This window comes from Eleutherodactylus coqui, unplaced genomic scaffold, assembly GCF_035609145.1.
Source record: "Eleutherodactylus coqui strain aEleCoq1 unplaced genomic scaffold, aEleCoq1.hap1 HAP1_SCAFFOLD_103, whole genome shotgun sequence".
In the NCBI taxonomy this organism is placed as follows: Eukaryota; Metazoa; Chordata; class Amphibia; order Anura; family Eleutherodactylidae; genus Eleutherodactylus; species Eleutherodactylus coqui.
In genome coordinates, this window is record NW_027102567.1 from 308,175 (window position 1) to 330,988 (window position 22,814).

Below are 22,814 nucleotides of genomic sequence, written 5' to 3' on the forward strand. Positions count from 1 at the left end.
GTGCGGTGGGAGCCATCTGGCTTGGGAATCAGAAAAAGGGGGGAATAAAATCCCTTCCCCTGTTCCTTTTTGGGGACGGGGATAACCGCGCCGAGATCCAGCAGGTTCTGTACACCTCTCAACAGAGCCTGCTCTAGGGCTGGAGACTAGATTGGGGTTACAATAAATCTGTCAGGGGGGCGAGATTCTAGTTCTTGTACCCCTCCGCCACCAGGTGTAGCACCCACTCGTTAGTCGTTATATTATGCCAACTAGTGGAAAAACGAGCCAGTCTACCGCCCACCGGGCACGAATATGCGGGCTGAGGGACGATAATAAGAGTCTTACCCCTTCCACCCTTCGGATAAGACCATCTTCCGGTCTTCCCTTTCCCAGCGTATGTAGACGAGGGACGTGGAGTGAAGGGTCTTTTGGGCGGTCTGATGGCTGGCAGTCCCTGGTTCTTGTCCCAGGTCCGGTCCAAAAATGCGTGCACCCCGAAAGGGTAGGGCACACAGCTTGTTTTTGGATGTTAAGTCCCCCGACCACTCCTTTACCCAGACTGCCCTTCTGGCGGTGTTGGATAGGGCTGCCGTGCGAGCTCCGAAGCGGACCATTTCCATAGAGGCATCCGCCAGAAACCCCGTTGCGATCTGAAGCAGAGGGATGCCGCTTGCCAACTCTTCCCTGGAGGCTTTTTGGTCGATTAGGGACACAAGCTGATCCAGCCAGACTGCCATGGAGCGAGCCACCGAAGTGGCCGCGATATTGGATTTTATAATAAGGCTGGACGTGGACCAGGCCTTGCGCATGGTCATGTCCACTTTATTATCCAAGGAGTCCTTTAAGTGGGACGTATCTTCAAATGGTAATCCAGACTTCCTGGACACCATAGCGATAGCCGCATCTACTTTCGGCATTTCGTCCAGAAACGCCACCTCGTCTCCCGCAAATAAAAGGCGCTCCTTGAACTCCCTAGGGATTAGCGGAGTCTGATCCACACAATCCCACTCGTTCAGTATTAGTTGTTTAAGTGTGGCATTTACAGGAAACGAAGATTTCCGTTGTGGAAGCAATCCCGCAAACATATTCGTTTTGTGCTGTGCGGGGTTGCTGCACATCTTCCTCCACCTGCATGGTTCTACGTACAGCTTTTAAAAGTTGATCCATGTCAGCGGTGGAAAAAAGGTACTTTTTCTCCTCCTGCAACACTTCCCCAAGATTACCAAACTCCAAATCTTCCGCCATGTCAGAGTCGGACTCTGACACAGCCGGAGCAGACCTTCGTGTAACCCCTGAGGGCCCAGGTTGGAGGTCCGAGAGGGAGGACTGAACTTCTTCCCGGACGACCGACTGAATTTCGGACATGAGGGAAGATTTTTCCTCCTGCAGAACTTTTGCAGAACAAACGGCACATAATGTTTTGGTGTAGAAGTCGTCGAGTTTGGCCAAGCACACTGGACACTTTTTACTCCTCCTCCTAGCCTCCCTAGGTTTTTGAGTATCCCTGTCCTGAAATGACATGGGAGAACTCTGTTAGTAAGGAAGTGTATGTAGTGCAGGTGTCTGTAGGTTGGCCCACTGGACCACTTACAGTTTGGAGATTCTCTGGGTCCTCTCTGGCCGACATCCTGCGCTTGCTTGTGGGATCAACTCCTGTACTTAGGATCGATTCCCGGCGTAAAGAAACACCAGCTGCTTCCCTGGTGTGGAGGAGCTTTAAAAATTTGAATCCGGCGCCAGCCACGCTAAGCCACGCCCACTTTCACGCTAGGCCACGCCCCTTGCGGAGCGTCTGACGTCACCGCGTCACTCCCGGAGCTCCGCTGAGGCCACGCCCCCTTGAGGAACGCTGCTGCTCGGCCCTGGACCCAGAGATGGCGGCCGCCGCCGAAATGACGGCCGCAGTGGTGCCGGAAAGCCCGTACTTGGACCCAGGCCCACGCAGTCCCCGGTAAGCTCCCAGATGAGGTACTTCCCATTGGGGTGCCGGGGCCTGCCAGGAGAGATGCCGCCGCTCACCGGTAAGCCCTGGAACCTCCGGCATGGGACAGCATCGCTGGAGCTCTGCCGCTGCTGTCCTGATGGGACAGGAAAAACACTGGTGTTTGGTGGAGGGGAGGTTTCTTTTATGCTCTGCCTTTTCCTGTCCCATCAGGTCAGCAGGTGAGCAACCTCCAAGCGTATGCTGTCATGATGACGAAGGGAAAGCGAGTGTTCTAAGCTGACCGAAAAGGGGAAGGGATTGTTGGAAGACCAACATGAATTTGAATGCAAGAAAAATGCAGTAGAGAAGCTGCTTCAAGAGCTACAAGTAAAAGTTACTGAAAGTGACCAAGTGCAGATAGAGCTGTCTGAGAAGGTGAATAGACTGCAGGTGGAGTTGAAAGCTCAGACTGAGAAGTCTCAGAGGCTGGTGCAAGAGGAGACTCAGCAGAGGCTTGGTCTTAGTGCACGCCTGAAGACTATGCAAGATGAGAGAGATGTGTTCCTCAAGCAGTAAGAGAAAGATGCAGAAACTAAGAGGAATCTGTCACAACAGATTGCATCACTTCAGGCGCAGGTGTCAGTTCTGGAAAAGAAACTGGATGAGAACCCTGCATGCTGGGTCACGGTTGAAGAGCAAGACAGTGAAATCCTAGAAGAAGTGAAAGTGATAAATCAGTTGTTTTTTCTTCAAACTGATATCTATGATGAAATTGAAACATTTACAGTGAGTCTTCAGCAGGAAGTAGAAGACATTAGTGTGGAGCTTGGTTATCAATGACAGATGGTGTCCAACTGGAAAGTCATTGAGAAAGTGAGAGCTGAGCTACAGATGGAGGGTGAGCAATCCTCTGAATTACAAGAGGCCAACGAGAAGGCAGAAGGTGAAACTGCTGAAGCAGAGCAGGCCACTAAGGTAGCAGAGACTGGGGAAAAGGCCTATATGGACTGGTTATGATTTGTGATGTGCTGCGAATAAAGGCTGGCAGGAGCCAGATTTAAAGAAATTTCAGACGGCTGGAGCCTATTTTCGTGTGAGGTGCGCCACTTCCTAACCGTGTGGACGCCGATCCAGACGCGAGTCAACCACGACTTGTTACAATACGCTTCTATATAGGTTTGGCAATTGGAGAGCTTTCTTGGGTTAGAATGTATGCAGTTTTCCGAACGCACATACCTCCTTGCCCCACCCCTCTTTTCTACTTCCCTGCTCCTTATGTTGTTTGATATGTTTATGTTAAGGTATGGAAAACGAGGAAAATGTGATGTTTAGGCCTACAACTCTATGACAATGTAAAACTGTTACTATGCTACGCTACCCAACAACATACCAAAGATTTATTGAAATTAAATAAGGTATAATTGCACTTAGTTGGATGCTGTAGATGCCCAATATCAAAGAGATTCTTACTGTTTAGTAGGGGAACAATGGAAGCAGGTTGGTCTGTAATTTGAGTAGTGGATGATGTGTCCACTAAGGGCCATAGAGTTTTATTGAAGTCACCCAATAGTCCTAATGGACTAACTTTAACCTGGTCTATAGTTTTTAATGATAGTATGCTGCTTAGAATTAGGGGCATGTATTGAGGCTAGAGCATATTTAGTGCTGTTAATAGAGCATATCAGTATAGCGTAACGCCGATTGATATCCAAGATCACGTAATGGACAGAAAATACAATTGTATCCTTGATAGCTATGGACACTCCACATTCACTATGTATGGCAGAAGAGGAAAACATATGGAAACCACTTGTGTGTTAGCTTAAATACATCTTCTTTGTTTAAATGTGTTTCCTGGATGCATAGTATGTCTGTATCAGTTATGCAGCCTCTTTCCACACCATTAATCGCTTAAAGATCCAATTGTGCAAACAACGTTCAGAAAGCTCCTTCAGGTAAGGTTGGGACATCAAAAACCGATATATCGAAATATCACTAATGCTTTGGCGATACTTTTCATCGATATTGGTATGTCCGATATATCGGTAACATCGATCGTTTAGGGCGATATCAATTTTTGTAAAGAAGAAACATGTCTTGTGGTCCGGTGACCATGCTTTCTTTCTTTACATTCTGCCCCCTTTGTGTTGGCACAGGATGTAGTTTTGCTGTCGGCACTAATGAACTTCTAAACAAGTTCTAGAAACTTCTGGAAAGTGTGAGGTGACTGTCACCAATAAGGTTTGCTCCAGGCAAAACGACTCAGAATAGTGGGGTCTTCGGCCCCTTTTCCACAAGTGTTTGTTCATTGCGTTAGACGCAGGCTCTGAACGCTTGCGTCTAACTCGATGGCTGTGGGCAAAGCTTTCTAAATGAAAGCATTTCCACATGCAGATGGAGGGCTGCGCTGAACGTGCAAAGGTTGCGTCCAGAAAAGGAGACGCGACATGTCGTGCGCTCAGCGTCTAACGCCAACGCAGTGCCCATAGAAAAGATAGGAGGCCCGTCTAGCGCAATCACAATTGCATTCGGGGCACTGCCTTTGCCTTACCAGGCCCTGCATTGCTTGCAAGTTGCCATGGAGACCGTTGGTCCCTCAGCGGCAACTTGAAAAAATGCAGGGCATGCAGCCCCACAAACACACAGAGATCATGCTCACATCCCGTCAGGTCCAGCGGCCAGCTTCTGGCTTCCTTGTCTCTGGCAGGACCTGGTTTCAGTGTGTTTACCGCCATCATCTTTCTGCACTCCCGGTCAAGCTGGTGAAATTCTGTCTCCTCGAAGGAGCATTGTGAAGGGAGAGCATGCGAGCAAATTAATATTACTTGGCTCATTAGATAACGATTATTGGGGCCAATGATAAAAACCCTCTTTTCATATTCCTAATTTTAATTCTATGTTTCATCTGTAATAGAGATGAGCGAGCACCAAAATGCTCGGGTGCTCGTTACTCGGGACGAACTTTTCGCGATGCTCGAGGGTTCGTTTCGAGTAACGAACCCCATTGAAGTCAATGGGCGACTCGAGCATTTTTGTATTTCGCCGATGCTCGCTAAGGTTTCCTTGTGTGAAAATCTGGGCAATTCAAGAAAGTGATGGGAACGACACAGCAACGGATAGGGCAGGCGAGGGGCTACATGTTGGGCTGCATCTCAAGTTCACAGGTCCCACTATTAAGCCACAATAGCGGCAAGAGTGGGCCCCCCCCTCCCAAAAACTTTTACTTCTGAAAAGCCCTCATTAGCATGGCATACCTTTGCTAAGCACCACACTACCTCCAACAAAGCACAATCACTGCCTGCATGACACTCCGCTGCCACTTCTCCTGGGTTACATGCTGCCCAACCGCCCCCCCCCTCCCCCCCACAGCGCACACCAAAGTGTCCCTGCGCAGCCTTCAGCTGCCCTAATGCCTCACCACCCTCATGTCTATTTAGAATTGCGTCTGCCATGACGAGGGACCGCAGGCACACACTGCAGAGGTTGGCACGGCTAGGCAGCGACCCTCTTTAAAAGGGGCGGGGCGATAGCCCACAATGCTGTACAGAAGCAATGAGAAATAGAATCCTGTGCCACCGCCATCAGGAGCTGCACACGTGGGCATAGCAACGGGGAACCTATGTGCCACACACTATTCATTCTGTCAAGGTGTCTGCATGCCCCAGTCAGACCGGGTTTTTTAATTCATAGACACAGGCAGGTACAACTCCCTATTGTGAAGTCCCTGTCGACCGACAGCATGGGTGGCTCCCTGGAACCCACCGGCGATACACAAAAATATCCCATTGCATTGCCCAACACAGCTGAGGTAGTAATGTCGTGCTAAATGCAGGTGGGCTTCGGCCCACACTGCATGCCCCAGTCTGACTGGGGTTCTTTACAAGTGGAAACAGATGCATTTATAATTCCCTGTGGACCCACAGCATGGGTGGGTGCCAGGAAGCCACCGGTGGTACATAGAAATATCCCATTGCATTGCCCAACACAGCTGAGGTACTAATGTCATGCTTAATGCAGGTGGGCTTCGGCCCACACTGCATGCCCCAGTCAGACTGGTAATATGTACCTTAACAGTAACCGCGTTGGTGGTAATGTGTTGGTGACTGCGGACCTAGTAGTGCGGTTTTATTTTGTTGGTTTTCGGAATGTGGCCAGGATTAAGTGGGCTGTGGCGGGGGATATTTTTGAGGCACTACGTGTCCTCTCCACGTGTCCGTGGTTATATGCACCTTAACAGTAACAGCGTTGGTGGGAAATGGCCTCGCCGCCATCATGTCTTTGGGAAGCCTCTGTTTCCACACCCCAGAGACATACCATTAGCAGCGGTATAGGCAGAGCCCATAATAAGTAACATTTCAGCCGTAGCATTAGGACAGGCCCCACTAACATATCACTAGCAGCATTATAGGGGGAGCACAGTATGCGTTCCATTTCAGTAATAGTAGCACTCAAGACAGGCCCCAGTAACAATTCCGAAGCAGCAGTATAGTGGGAGCGCAGTCTTCGTTCCATTTCAGTACCTGCAGTATAGACAAGGCACAAGTTACATTTATGTAGCTAAAGTGTAGGCCAACCCCATACACCTTTCAGTACCATGAGTGCAGGCGAAAAACATAGAAATTGCTATGATTACACTGTAGGCGAAGGGCCCACAAAAATTGCTGTATCAATAGTACTAATGTACATCCAAAAAATTGGCCATGGCCAATCAAGAGGGCAGGTGAAACCTATTAATCGCTTTGGTTAATGTGGCTTAAGTGGTAACTAGGCCTGGAGGCAGCCCAGTTTAACGAAAAATTGGTTCAAGTTAAAGTTTCAACGCTTTTAAGAGCATTGAAACGTATAAAAATTGTTTAGAAAAATTATATGAGTGAGCCTTGTGGCCCTAAGAAAAATTGCCCGTTCGGCGTGATTACGTGAGGTTTCAGGAGGAGGAGCAGGAGGAGGAGGAGGAGGAATATTAGACACAGATTGATGAAGCAGAAATGTCCCCGTTTTGGATGGTGAGAGAGAACGATGCTTCCATCCGCGGGTGCAGCCTACGTATTGCTTAGGTATCGCTGCTGTCCGCTGGTGGAGAAGAGAAGTCTGGGGAAATCCAGGCTTTGTTCATCTTGATGAGTGTAAGCCTGTCGGCACTGTCGGTTGACAGGTGGGTACGCTTATCCGTGATGATTCCCCCAGCCACACTAAACACACTCTCTGACAAGACGCTAGCCGCAGGACAAGCAAGCACCTCCAGGGCATACAGCGCGAGTTCAGGCCACGTGTCCAGCTTCGACACCCAGTAGTTGTAGGTGGCAGAGGCGTCACGGAGGACGGTTGTGCGATCGGCTACGTACTCCCTCACCATCCTTTTACAGTGCTCCCACCGACTCAGCCTTGTCTGGGGAGCGGTGACACAGTCTTGCTGGGGAGCCATAAAGCTGGCAAAGGCCTTGGAGAATGTTCCCCTGCCTGCGCTGTACATGCTGCATGATCTCTGCGCCTCCCCTGCTACCTGGCCCTCGGAACTGCGCCTTCTGCCACTAGCGCTGTCGGCTGGGAATTTTACCATCAGTTTGTCCACCAGCGCCCTGTGGTATAGCATCATTCTCGAACCCCTTTCCTCTTTGGGAATGAGAGTGCAAAGGCTCTCCTTATACCGTGGGTCGAGCAGTGTGTACACCCAGTAATCCGTAGTGGCCAGAATGCGTGTAACGCGAGGGTCACGAGAAAGGCATCCTAACATGAAGTCAGCCATGTGTGCCAGGGTACCTGTATGCAACACATGGCTGTCTTCACTAGGAAGATCACTTTCAGGATCCTCCTCCTCCTCCTCTTCCTCCTCCTCAGGCCATACACGCTGAAAGGATAACAGGCAAGCAGCATGGGTACCGTCATCAGTGGGCCAAGCTGTCTCTTCCCCCTCCTCCTCATGCTGCTCCTCCTCCTCCTCCTCCTGAACGCGCTGAGATATAGACAGGAGGGTGCTCTGACTATCCAGCGACATACTGTCTTCCCCCGGCTCTGTTTCCGAGCGCAAAGCGTCTGCCTTTATGCTTTGCAGGGAACTTCTCAAGATGCATAGCAGAGGAATGGTGACGCTAATGATTGCAGCATCGCCGCTCACCACCTGGGTAGACTCCTCAAATTTTCCAAGGACCTGGCAGATGGCTGCCAACCAGGGCCACTCTTCTGTAAATAATTGAGGAGGCTGACTCACACTGCGCCGCGCAAGTTGGAGTTGGTATTCCACTATAGCTCTACGCTGCTCATAGAGCCTGGCCAACATGTGGAGCGTAGAGTTCCACTGTGTGGGCACGTCGCACAGCAGCCGGTGCACTGGCAGATTAAACCGATGTTGCAGGGTGGCAGCGTGCGTGTGGGATTTGCGGAAATGTGCACAGAGCTGGCGCACCTTTCCGAGAAGGTATGACAAGTGGGGGTAGCTTTTCAGAAAGCGCTGAACCACCAAATTAAAGACATGGGCCAGGCATGGCACGTGCGTGAGGCTGCCGAGCTGCAGAGCCGCCACCAGCTTACGGCCGTTGTCACACACGACCATGCCCGGTTGGAGGCTCAGCGGCGCAAGCCAGCGGTCGGTCTGCTCTGTCAGACCCTGCAGCAGTTCGTGGGCCGTGTGCCTCTTCTCTCCTAAGCTGAGTAGTTTCAGCACGGCCTGCTGACGCTTGCCCACCGCTGTGCTGCCACGCCGCGTGACACCGACTGCTGGCGACGTGCTGCTGCTGACACATCTTGATTGCGAGACAGAGGTTGCGTAGGAGGAGGAGGAGGGTGGTTTAGTGGAGGAAGCATACACCCCCGCAGATACCACCACCGAGCTGGGGCACGCAATTCGGGGGGTGGGTAGGACGTGAGCGGTCCCAGGCTCTGACTCTATCCCAGCCTCCACTAAATTCACCCAATGTGCCGTCAGGGAGATATAGTGGCCCTGCCCGCCTGTGCTTGTCCACGTGTCTGTTGTTAAGTGGACCTTGGCAGTAACCGCGTTGGTGAGGGCGCGTACAATGTTGCGGGAGACGTGGTCGTGCAGGCCTGGGACGGCACATCGGGAAAAGTAGTGGCGACTGGGAACCGAGTAGCGCGGGGCAGCTGCCGCCATCATGCTTTTGAAAGCCTCCGTTTCCACAAGCCTATACAGCAGCATCTCTAGGCTGATCAATTTTGCAATGTGCACGTTTAACGCTTGAGCGTGCGGGTGCCTGGCGTCGTACTTGCGCTTGCGCTCAAACAGTGGCGCTAGCGACGTCCGGACGCTACGCTGAGAGACATTGCTGGATGGGGCCAAGGACAGCGGAGGTGAGGGTGTGGGTGCAGGCCAGGAGACGGTAGTGCCTGTGTCCTCAGAGGGGGGTTGGATCTCAGTGGCAGGTTGGGGCACAGGGGGAGAGGCAGTGGTGCAAACCGGAGGCGGTGAACGGGCATCGTCCCACCTTGTGGGGTGCTTGGCCATCATATGCCTGCGCATGCTGTTGGTGGTGCCTCCCCAGCTGATCTTGGCGCGACAAAGGTTGCACACCACTGTTCGTCGGTCGTCAGGCGTCTCTGTGAAAAACTGCCACACCATCGAGCACCTTGACCTGTGCAGGGTGGCATGGCGCGAGGGGGCGCTTTGGGAAACAGTTGGTGGATTATTCGGTCAGGCCCTGCCTCTACCCCTGGCCACCGCACTGGCTCGGCCTGTGCCCACACCCTGACTTGGGCCTCCGCGTCCTCGCCCGCGTCCACATCCTATAGGCCTACCCCTACCCCTCAGCATGGTGTATTACCAGTGATTTGATTTCCCAGGCAGGAAAGAAAGTGGCGCAAGCCTGCAGCCAAAATAGAATTTTTTCCCTTGTTTTTCAAAGGACAAGCCACACTGCGTGTATTCAATGAATACTACTAAGTTTAATAACTGTGTTGTGGCCCTGCAAATGTGTCACAGAACTGCAGTGATGCAAAGTTATTCGCTACAGCAGATCAGGGATTTCCCATGCAGGAAAGAAATTGGTGCAAGCCTGCAGTAAAACGAAGCTGGCTGCGTCTGATTTTTTTTAATGTTCTGCACGCAGCACACACGTACCCAGAGCCCTGAGGACTATCAGAGGCAGGCGAAATAGAATTTTTTCCCTTGTTTTTCAAAGGACAAGCCACACTGCGTCTATTCAATGAATAATGTATGTCTTCTGGCCCTGCCTACACAATTCTATCCCTGTAGTATTAATGCCGGGTGCAATGGTCTGCACAGCCGGTTTTGAGAAAAAAAAAAAAAAAATGCAACACTGCTAACAGCAGCCTGGACAGTACTGCACACGGATAGATGTGGCCCTAGAAAGGACCGTTGGGGTTCTTGAAGCCTACACTCACTGCTAACACTCTCCCTGCCTAACCCCCACTTCTGTCCCTATTGCAGGGCGCAATGCTCTGCAGATCCAATTTTGAAAAAAAATAAAAAATACAGTGCTAACACAGTACTGCACACTATTAGATGTGGCCCTGAGAAGGACCGTTGGGGTTCTTGAAGCCTACACTAACTTCTAACGCTCTCCCTACAGCAGCTCCAACACGATACCACTTTCCCTCAGCTAACTCACAAGGCATCTGTGGCGAGCCGCGGGAGGGGCCGTTTCTTATACTCGGGTGACATCTGATCGCCCCAGCCACTCACAGCAGGGGGGTGGTATAGGGCTTGAACGTCACAGGGGGAAGTTGTAATGCCTTCCCTGTCTTTCAATTGGCCAAAAAAGCGCGCTAACGTCTCAGAGAGGAAACTGAAAGTAACCGGAACACCGCGTGGTACTCGTTACGAGTAACGAGCATCCCGAACACGCTAATATTCGCACGAATATCAAGCTCTGACGAGTACGTTCGCTCATCTCTACTGGCTAACACTAAGGCTTATTGCTTGTACAGATGAAACACGCGGTTATAAGTTGTTTTATCTGTGATACCCGTGTGCCCAAAAACTGCATTGAAAATGCAGCAAAAAAAGCGTCATACACCATTGTTATGTGTACAAGTACCCAGAGTGTGCACTTATTCATCCACTTCCAGGAGGAGTAATAGAGGATCATCATCATCTACGATCCTCCTGGATTATTATTTTATGGCCAATACAAATAGTTACTTAGATCTGTCTGCAGACGGACGGACGGCTCTCGGGTCTCCTTCTCATGGCAGAATTTTGCCACTGAATTGAGCACAGATTCCGCACCCAATTTTGCAGTGAAATGCGCCATTTTAGTGTTCTATCGCTGCTCCGCAGATCTGTGCTGTAGCTCATATAGTAGATTTTTCTTCATGCAGATCATCAAACCCGTAATGCGGCAAAAATAATTGTCCTGACAATTACCGCAGAGACGAGATCTGCCGGCGAACACGGATTTGTCCCACCGCCAGGAGATAAATCCATCTGTATGCAAAAAGATCACAGAACCCCAAAGCTCAGCCGCAATATTCCACCGAGGGTTAAACTGTCAGATCTACGTGGATAAATCTGACCCGGATCTGACGGATTATAGACCGTGCGAATGAGACCTTGTACTGTATGCGGAGGAGAAACCAGGACAGCAGCGGCACGCAGGTACTCACCGGGCCGATGCATTTCGTATTCGGTCCTCTTTTTGGTATACATTTGGCTATGGAATCCTGAATCCGAATTCCACAACACCCGCTTTTACATTCACTGTTGTTAGAACATTCATCTCCGATGTCCTTAATGTAAAAGAGAGGAAATAAATGATTAGTGAATTTGTTTCTAAGGCGTCACATTTACATCGCAGGAGGAAGTAAAGACTGTTACAGACTTGCCAACTCTCCAGTAACATCCGGGAGACTCCCAGGCAGAAGGGAGGCCTGATTACCGGAATAGTTGTGAAATCTGCCGTATGTCACTGAAGTCTTTTGGAAGGGACCCTATACAAAAATATTTCTCTCCCCTGGCCGATGGATGTATGTCCGGCAGCCAGGGACATGCTGACATGCTGCTGACCTTGTTTGCACATAATCCTGCCCTCCCTTTGGAGATCAGTGGCGCCCCTGCAGGCAGATCCCATAGAAACACCAGTACATCATGATGAGTGAGGCAGAGGCCCTCAGGAGGCGGAGCTATGTGCCAGGAGGTGCAGTAGAAGTGTGCCTTTTTTATTCCATGTTTGGGCATAAACATCTCAGTAAGTGAAGGCATCAGCTGATCCCCCGGCTGGAGTATCATCTCCATGACAGATAAGGGGGGGGGGGGGGGGGATTCTTGTCATCCAGTAGTTATTTCTGTAGGGAGCAGTAGGGATTCCTATAATGGAAGTGTATAATCACTGCCACCAGGATCTTTGTGTGGATTTCATTCCTTTACAGTGAATTATCTGTAAATAGACGCAGCGTGAGGCCGGAGGTTCAGGGTCCGAGAATGTCCTGTCTGGCGCTACACCTCCCGCCGCACGCGGTTTTACCTCAAATTGTATCAGTTGTTCAATGCAGTTTGTCGGTGAGGCTCGTACAGATAAAACACAAGGCGGTAAAGGTTACCTGTGGAACCAGTGCGTCCCAAAACATGATTAGCAGTAAAGAGCGGTGCACTACTGCTATGTGTACCAGCACCAAGGAGGTATTTATCATACAGTTCCAGGAGAAGTAAAGGAGGAACAGCTGTAGGGTTATAAGATAAGACGCTCCTGGATTTACAGTCTATGGACAATTTAACTAGTTGTTAAACAGACAGTCAGGAGGCGGATCATTCAGATGTTTCCTTGTGCAAATTTTCAAGTCTGCACTGCGGGAAAGATAATTGACCCGTCATTTCTTGGTGATGAAACCACGTCAGGCGGCCGCACATGGATGTGTCCCGTAACAGAGGTTACATCCACGTGCGAATGCACACAAGAATCTGCAGCAGAATTCTAGAGCTCAGTCTCAGAGATCTTTCGTGGGTTAAATTGTCAGAGCCGCATCAGGAAAATATGGCGCTAATCTGACAGTTTAAGGTCACTCTCACACACGGCATCGCATTTTGCCGGGATAGTTTAACGTGATTTCTGAACGCACCCCACCATTGTGAGGGTGATGAGGTATGCTAAAAATTGTGAAAATGAACGGGGGCGTGGCCTAGTCTGAATGGTGAACGGTTGGGCTTCCAAGAGCTCTGTCCCTGCCTTACAAGATCTATCAGCATCCTGCCTCTGCTGGACCAGAGCCAGGCTCCCAAAGCCCTGCATCTTACCCTCCAGCGTTAGGCCCAATGCCCATGGACAGAAATTCTGCAGCATTTTTTTCCACTGAAATCTCGCCATGGCACGCTGTACATAGGATGGCATTAATTTAATGCCATCCTATGCTCACTGCCCTGATTTGACCGCATGAAAATCCGTGCGGTAAACAAATGGAGGCATGTTCTGTTTCTGTGCGGGCCTCGCAGAAGCCCACACAAAAATGGCACTGATGATGTGCTGGCTCCGCTCTGCAGAGCGGAGGAGAAGATGCCGGACGAGTGAGTTTGAGGTCAATTCGAGGGCATGAGTCGCCTCCCACTGCATGAATCTCGCAGCGAGATCTGACCTGGCCGTGGGCATGAGGCCTTAGGGGAACATTTAGAGACCAAACAGACCGGAGATCCACTGCGCTCGCAAGGCCCGAACATCCCCGCAAGGGCGAGCACCGGGTGCTAACACCCGAGGAGAACCCAGCCTAAGCCTTCCTCATCAGGTGGTCCAGAGTGGGGACCAGCTAGAGGTTCCTAGATTGCTGAAGCTGCAGCCTGCTCCTAGCTCCTCGTGGCCAGGTGACACTGCCGCCAGCGGCAGCTCCATCTGACAGCTTCTGCCCTGTGGGGCCTCGGCCACCGCGGGCTCCCCATGCAGCTCACTGCATCCTCCTGGACAACCCTGTACCCCAGGAAGCTAAGACCATCATCGCCAGCCGAGCAGACACCATCTAGTGTGAGCCCCCTGCTGCAGCGGGCCCCCTGCAAAGCGGGACCGGCTTTCCTTAAGTCGCTGCATCCCCAGGAAGAGCCTGACCGTGGGGCGATCAGACACTCCCCACCCCCTCCCCGTCAGGCGGCCGCAATCTTGAGCCGGGGGACAGCGGACAGCGTCCCTCCTGTTGTACTCCCGCAGCTGCAGGGGGTAGAGAGAGGGTACAAAAAGTGAAAGGAAGTAGCAGGGGAGAGGAACTGCGGAAGGAGGGCAGTCCTCAGTGAAGTGCCCCTGGGTATACAACACCTATAGCCCAGAGGGGTGAAGCTGCCTGGCCTCCCCCTATTAGTGAGGGGAGAAATAGAAACCTGGTCTTCAGCTGGCAGGACTTTGTTGTTCTCTGCTGTCACCCAGTGGCCAACTAAGGGAACAATATCTTACAATATATTCTTGCTAGACTGAAGTGGCCTGCAAGAATAGACCCCCTTTCATCTGCAACACACACAAGCATGTACAGGAGAGGACAAATAAATCAGTGCAGGACTGCCTCCTAAAAAAGCAGTGGGATCCCCTCCTCCCTTCCTCCCCAGAAAAATAATCCAATAACCACGATGGACATATCAGGCTCCTGCCTCCGGTCATCACTCAGTAAAGCAACAAGTAAAAATCTTGTAAATAATAGAGGAACCCATGCTGTAATTGGCCTGAGCCCCTCCATCACCCCGTGGGATGAGCTCATATATGGCCTTTGGGATGACTGCCATCCTCCCTTGATCTGTGCCCTGACTCTGTCCTAGACAGCTGACTGGAATATTTCAATCCTCACTCCCCAAGCTATTCCCTCCAGGTTATGGCTTCAGAATGACAAAAACAAACAGAACAGAAAAAAATTGCTTACAATGTCAGCTCAAAGTACCCTTCCAGAACTCTTCTCAGGATCTCAGCCTATTGTTTCCACCACTATGGCTCTCTCTCCTCAAAACTCTGATTCCAAGCTAGTGAACCAGTGAAAAACACCCAAATTACAGACCTCTCCACTGCAGACTCAAAGCTCTTTAACCACGTAAAAAAAAATGTTTCAGGGCGAGCTGCAATCAGCATTTCATGATATATCTAAGCAAATCTCTGACCTAGGCCATCGTACAAATAACCTTGAACAAAAAATGGATGAGATAATCGATGCATTGGACCAAGAGCGAGCCAAATGGTATGAACAATCAACAAGGGTTGAAGCTTTTGAGCTGAAATGTGAAGACCTCGAAAACAGGAGCAGAAGTTCAAATTTAAGGATTCGAGGCGTCCCCGAGAGCATTACTAACTTAAAAGAAGTGGCCACCAACCTCTTCTCTGCACTTCCTCCGCCGGCTGACAAGGAAACCCTCCATATGGACAGAATTCGTAATTTCCTTACTAAGCCTGCCCAACTCTGACCTCCCAAGAGACATTATCTTGAAGCTCCACTACTCCGAGATGAAGGACCAAATCCCATCCTCCGCTCACAACTCACCCTCACTTCCAGGCGTTCCACCTTCAATCCAGTTGTACCCTGACATTGCTTCCTCTACCCTTGCAAAAAGAAGATCCTAAAACCCATCACCTCAGCACTATAGCAGGTGAACATAAAGTATAGATGGAACTTCCCGTTTGCACTATCTGTTCGCATTAACCTGGAAGAAGGGAAATGTATGCTAGAAGAGGAAGGAATTCCCTACGATCCTGGCAGTAACCCACCGCCTAGACCTCAATGGCCAACCTGCACCTGGACGAAAGACCACGTTGAAATGAGCCAGTTCCACTGCAACGCAACCAGAACCTCTGAAACAAGATACGTATGAACAGACTTTGTTTAAATACTGAAAGGTTAAGGTTTTCTAATTCTTGGCTTACTAAATCCCGGACATAGTTAAATGGTTTACTGACCAGCTCTTCCGGTCAGCTGGTTATTTAGTTTAAATCTTACATATTTTAAGAACTTGCTAGGACAGAGAGATTTGATGCTCCTTCCCATTGAGAATTTAGATGCGCCTCACATATTTATTTGGAGGTGCACTTAGCCTGGGCTACCTTGGGTCCATAGACCTAATATTGTTTTTTTTATTAAGTTTGCTCACATATTTCATTCTGCTGAGTTACTTATGTTTGATGTTGTTTCCACACAAGTAGCGAACGACCTTCGCCTCTTCTCTGGGAAAACTAGGCTTACTCAGCTCCCAGCTTACCGCCACAATGGTCTTAATAATTTCCCATAATGTTAAAGGGTTTAATTCCCCATTAAAAAGGAGAAAGGCTTTCTTTCAGTATCTTAAATACAAGCCAGATGTCATCTGTCTACAGAAGACCCACTTATCCACCACTTCAGCCCCTAAATACTTCCACTCCCAATACACACAAGCATACTCATCAGTAGCCACCAAGACGCACCAGGTTGTTTCTATCATCCTACACAACTCACTCCCCCCCACCATAAACAAAGCAGAGATAGACCCACATGGCAGAGTCATCATCTTACAAGATACCCTGTGATGGGTGATTTTAACACTGTACTCTCCCCTGCTCTGGATCGTTCCTCTTCCAATCCAGACAAATTAAGTGCATCACAGAGGTCAACACTGGCCTCCATCCTGGGGAACTTGGCTCTGGCTGATGTGTGGAGGCACGCAATTTTAAAAGAGGCTATACCTTTTCCTCAGCCCCACCTAAATCATATTCTCGTATCGACTGGACGCTTGCCTTCACTCACCTTCTGTCAGCACTAGCACAAGTGGAGCACATTCCCTGTGCGTGGCCAGAACATGACATGGTCATATCCCACTTTTTGAACCAAGGTACCCCATTTTTCCCCAGGAGATGGAGGCTCAACGAATTTCTGCTGAAAGGCCCCATATCTCTTGCAAAGATAGCAAATCAGCTCATGACATATTTTGCAACAAACAATAATGGCAACTTGCAACCAGTTTGGATTTGGCTGGCCCATAAGGCTTACATGAGGGGTCAGATCTCCCAAATTGCTTCCCATAAAAAGAGAAAAAAAACAAACTCAACTTGTGCCGGAGAGACGTCTCGCTCTGCTGGAACTAGCCAACCAGCAAGAACCTAGCATATCATTAATAAAATACATTAAAGATACAAAATTAAAACTTAACCTCCTGTATACTTCCTTGGCAGAAGAAGCCCTCCACTGGACCCAAGCTACCTATTTAAGATTTGCCAATAAACCGGACAAAATTTTAGCAACGAGACTAAGGACAAAAGAAAGAATTTGCACAGTTCATTCCATCAGATCTGAAAATGGCTCTTCCACCTCGAACTCAGATAAAATTTCTGAAACATTCTACAATTTCTATAGCGCCTTATATAAATACAAACCTCAAAAAACTCTACTACGTCAGATTTACTGAAAACTATCTCACTCCCGAAAATTACCTCACAACAAAACAAACAGCTTAACCATCCAATCACTGAGGAGGAGGTGGAGAAGACTATGAAAAATCTCAAATTAGGCAAAGCACCCGGTCCAGATGGATTGACAGCCCTCTACTACAAAAAATGTTGTACATTTCTATCCCATCCATTAGCACTCTTTTATAATGACATATTATCTGGAAAAGATACCCCTAAGGAACTTTTGAGGGCCCACCGGATAAAGACCCTGCCTCCCCTAAAAATTACCGTTCAATCTCATTACTAAATTGAGATTATAAAATCCTCACAAGTATATTTACCGCCTGACTTAACTGCTATCTCCCCTCTCTGATACATAGAGATCAGGTCGGATTTATCCCAGTTTGCCAGGCCCCAGACAATGTAAGAAACATACTAAATGTCATCCATGCCTCGCATCTGCAAAAAGTCCCACTGGTAGTCCTAGCTTTGGATATTGAAAAAGCTTTTGACAGTCTCTCTTGAGACTATCTTTTTGCGGTACTAAAGAAAGTTGGTATCCATGGAGCTTATGTCACAGCCTTACATGCCATATACTCTATTCCTTTTGCACAGCTGAAACTTCCCTGTTCAAAATCTCCGACAATACCCATACGAGGAGGTATATAAGAGGGATGCCCTCTGTCCCCTGCCCTCTTTGCCCTGACAATGGAAGCCCTGGTCTGTATTATTTGAAGTAACCCAAACATTTCAGGCATTGAGATAGGGAAACAAAATTATAAATTTAATCTATTTGCAAATGACATTCTTCTCACCCGTACCAAGCCCCTCACGTCACTCCCAAACTTAATGGCTACACTTGATACCTTTGCCGAAACGTCTAGCCTAGTAGTCAATATTGATAAAACAAAAGCCCTTTTAATAATCTACCCTCACACACGCAAAAACTCATAAAGCTTAACTTTGGCTTTCAGACACCCCCACACTACATTACCTATTTAGGTATCAAACTCTCTCTCTCCCTAGACTCACTATATAAATGGACCCCTGCACACACACACAATCAAAGCTGGTATGAAAAAATGGGACCAACCCACCCTCTCCTGGGTAGGAGAAATGCCATCAAAATGACAGTACCATCTTGCCTCCTCTACCTTTTCAGATGTCTCCCCATAATTGTTCCCAGCGCCAACCTAAAGGAAATGCAACAGGCAATCTTGGTATAACGAGAGACCCCACATCAAACAAAAAGTTATGCACCTCCATAAAAGTGTTGGAGGCCTATCAGTCTCTAATCTGCAAAAATACTTCTTGGCAGCCCAGTTGTCACAAATTCCCCCATGTCCTCTGGCCTAAGGGTTCCTCTATGGGTAGAAATAGAAACATCTCTTATAGCCCCAATCCACCCAACACCTATTACCACTAACATACCATCTCTTTCTCATCTGGGGGAGGTGCAGATTCAAGTTCCTGCTGATGTCAAATATTCCCCCTTGCTACCCATTATCCTCAATCAAGTGTTTGACTTAAGTTCCCAAGAAAACAGCCTCCTATAGTGGTGAAACAGAGGCCTAACTTTATTCTTCCATTTCATGGCACAGTGCAAACTCCTTACACCACAAGAACTCCTAGATAAATACTGCATCCCAGGACGTCTCTGGATGAAACTATTACAAATATACAGTTTCATTTGAACCCTAAAAAGTAACAACAACCCCGCTGTAAAGCCCACTGGCTTTGAAAGACTTTGTCTATGGTCCCCCCTTCAGTCCAGCGTGATACCCTCCCTGTACACCAATATGAACAAGCCAGCACTGGGAAGTAAGCTTCCATTTATGCTACGCTGGGAAACAGATCTAAACATCTCACTCTCCATACCTTGATGGCATCACTGCTGCACCTTTATATCAAAGAGAAGCCATCAGGTAACTCTTGCTGAAACATCATTAAAAATACTTCACAGGACATATTTGATTCCATCGATAATCCGCAAGTATTCCCCAAGTACTGCACCAAATTGTTTCAGGAGCTATAACTCCCTGGGGATGCCCTCTCACATATGGTGGACATGCCAGGGGGTGAGGTTCCTCTGGAGGCAGATGCCTAACCTTATATCCAGAGTCCTGGGCAAACCATTCCCCCTCTCTCCACCCCTTTGTCTCCTGGCTGACAAACCCATGGGGTTCAATGATCAACAGCATTACCTCTCGCAGTACACCTGTATGGCTGCTGGAATATACATTGCCTCTTAATGGCTTTTACCCACTCTTCTAGTTAACCCAATTGTCGCCAGGGTTTCCAGAATGATGCTATATGGAAAACTGTCGGCCATGAGAGAAGACAAAATGGAGTTGTTCCTAAAAACCTGGCAACCATGGTGTGCTTCTTTGGCTATACCTGGGCTTCCCAGAGTACTCATTATGAGATAGAAAACAAGCAGAAGGAATGTGTAGAACGGGACATATGCCGAAACCGTAGTCCTAGTCTTAGTCTCACATTCCCCTCAAAAGAAGAGAAAGAAGAATTTTTAAAAATGTAACGGAAATACTTTAGATTTCGTATAAACTGACCTGTGGAAGTTAATTGTTTTGTTTTCACAGTGATATTTCTTTATTGCACCCCCTGCGAGGGGAATTTTCTAGCTGAACAGCTCGTAATAATTTGCATATTATTTCTCAATAAAACCAGTTGAACCAAAAAGTTTGAAAACACGTCAAAATAGAGCAGTCAGCACACAAAAATCGCGTTTTAGAAAATGTATTCGAGTGCAGGTCTGAAGGGCCCCATTGAAATCAAGGGGAGTGTTGTATCTCAATTATCGGGGCGTTCAAAACACTGCATTAATAACAGTATAAAGCACGTGTGTGAGAGTAGCCTAAGGCCGGCATGAACGGGGAATCGTACTAGTCTGTCCTCTGCGCACCATATAACAACCGGGTACAGGTACTCACCAGGCCGATACAGCTGAGATCTGGCAAGTCGCGTGGAACACATAGACCGACGCCCAAAAATCTGAAGCAACATCGGCTCCTACAGTCAGAACTTCTCGTACATTGATTTGCGAAGGGCTAAATGTAAAACAGAGAAAATAAATATTCAGTGAATTTGTTTATAAGTTTTCACATTTATTTCACATGAGGAAGTAAAGACGATTCATACTTGTCACCCCGGAATATCCTTAAGATTTCCAGGATTAGGGGAGATCTCTGGGATTCGCAGTTGTCAATTCTACCGCATGCTGCTGAAGTCTCTTGGAAGGAAGCCTTTTATAGAAGACTAGTAATTATTAGGACATTATAGCAGCAGTGTTTCTGGTCGCACATCACACATACAGCAGCTTGATTACCACACAAGACAAACACAGCTGGAACAAACACAGCAGGGACATCCCCACAGGTCCTTCAGCCTACCAGATCCCTGTGGTGGAGGTAGGTCAGTGTGTTCTGTCAGGACCGCTGAGTTGTGTCTGACATAATAGTGGCTTAGTTGTATTCTCAGTGTTTTAGGACCTGCCGTAATGGCGCCAGGGAGCGAAGCTATGGCGTAGCCAGGAGCAAGGCTATGATGTCACCAGAGGTGGGGCTATGAAATCGCTAGGGAGCCAAGCACTCACACTCATACAAACAGACAAGTGGTCATTACATTCCATAATAACACAATACAGAAGCTGCTGCTGCCACATATAATAACTGACACAAGTGTCGGCGTCTATAAGAGAACAATAGCTTTTTAATGGCTGAAAACAACATAACTTGTAGCAGAAAGTTATTACAGACAAGTTAAACTTTGCTACATCTGTAGACGCCAACTCTACCAGAAAACCCAGGAGGCTCTTTGGAAAAAAGGAGACCTACCAGACTCCCCGGAGAATTGCCAAGCGTTCTGAAAGGGCTTGGGCTATTAGGCCTCCATCTCACAAGATGTATGATTCCCCTGTAAGGGCTCCCACCCACTGGTGAGATTTTATTTCTTGCGCTGCGAGAGCACGAGAAAAATCTCGCAGCGCAAGAAAGAGGCCGGTATAGAACCGGCATATTGCAAATGGTTTCAATGGGGCTAGCGACAGCAGCGACAGCTGTGGCAGGAGTTTCCTTCATCCCTGTGGATGAAGCATGTAAAAATGTGACCTTAAAAAGACACCCAAAAAAGCCGCCTTAAAAACACAAGTGAGGAAATTTCAAGCTTTTTTAGCTGTGTTTTTAGGGTCAGAAATGCTTCCAAAAAGGGTGTGACGCTGCCTATTCGCTCTTGCAGGTTTTTCTTTTTAGCTTTTAACTCCTTCCTCTTGCAGCTTGCTTTGATCTTATTGACAGCACAGTTTGTTTTTTTAAAGGGGTTCTGACATGAAGAAAAAAAAATTGTACTCACCTTGCCTGGCCTGGCCCGATCGCCAGGCATGTCCCCTCCAGCCGGCATCATCTTCTGTGCCTTTAAAGCAGAGCAGGAGCGGTCAAAAAGACCGCTTCCTGGCTCTGCTCCGTCCGTCAGGCACTTCCGAGGTCAACGGACGGACCGCTCACAGCAAGCACGTCACAAGCAGTGCTTGCTGTGGGCGGCCCGTCCGTCCGGCTGAACTCCGGAGTGCTGCGCATGCGCAGTGGAGACGCAGCCCGTCCTGACTCCTGTCAGAGGGCACCTCTCTACTGCGCATGCGCGCGATCCCGGAGCGGCGCGGCTGCTGGAGGAAGAAGACTGCCTGCCGGGAGCTGACCCCCCGATGTCAACAACAACAGAAGACAAGGTAAGTGTTATATTTTTATGCTTTAGCAGCCATTAAACCATGGGTTCCCTGGGTCCATTAGGCACACCAGGGGACAATGGCTGCTAAAGCATAAAAAAATTATTCATGTCAGAACCCCTTTAAATCTGACATTTTTCATTAGGGTAAATGTCAGGAAAGGGTTAAACACTGTAAATGGCTCCTATGAAACGTGTGCATTTCTCTAAAGTTTCATTTTCATACTATTTTAGTGCTGTTTAACAACATCTATTTGGTATATGTGTTTAGATGGTATATACAGTGTGTGATATGTATACATGCGTGTGTGACATATACTGTATTTTCTGGACTAGAAGTGGTGGCGTCTTTTACTCTGAAGTGACCTCACCAAGCGTCTCTGCCTCTCTCTGCTGTGATCCTGCTCGGCTCTCTGACTGCTCCCCATCCTGGTCGGCTGATTCCCCAACACTAACACGAGAGACAGAGCCCCTCAGAGTCCTGACCATGGAGCTCGGCCTCCTATAGCGGAGGCGCCCTGTTTGTTTTCTCTCACACTCTGCAGCTGCTGGTGACGTTAACGGTACAACCTCCATTCTCCATCTGGCGGCATTGAGCAGCCTGCGCTACTTCTGATTGACTGAGCTACGGTGGCTCAGAGTTAATGCAAGTAAGCTGGGTTGTTGTAAAAAGGAGGGCAGAAGTATGCCTATTTTAGAGTAGGAGATGACAGCAATTGTATAGTTAAAGAATTACTGCACCTGTTTAACACTGTAGTGAAATGTAACCAATTAGTTTGCTTTTAGATGGAAGAATGTCTCTGCGTGGATTCCTTTTGTTTTGGTTCAGTCTTTTAGAAACTATTCCAACTGGACACATATATATGGATGTAATAAAGTGTCTATGCTTTCAGAAG

At 48.5% G+C, this 22,814-nt stretch overlaps 1 protein-coding gene across 1 annotated transcript in view; it reads right to left on the reverse strand.

Moving 5' to 3' along the window:
- Positions 1–22,814, reverse strand: part of LOC136604839 (leucine-rich colipase-like protein 1) — a 62,669-nt gene that overhangs the window by 26,604 nt on the left and 13,251 nt on the right. The window contains exons 2-3 of the mRNA XM_066588936.1: positions 20,133–20,249; positions 11,483–11,605 (exon numbers count right to left, since the gene is read on the reverse strand). Coding sequence (XP_066445033.1) covers positions 11,483–11,605; positions 20,133–20,249 — 240 coding nt within the window. The remainder of the gene's footprint in view (positions 1–11,482; positions 11,606–20,132; positions 20,250–22,814) is intronic.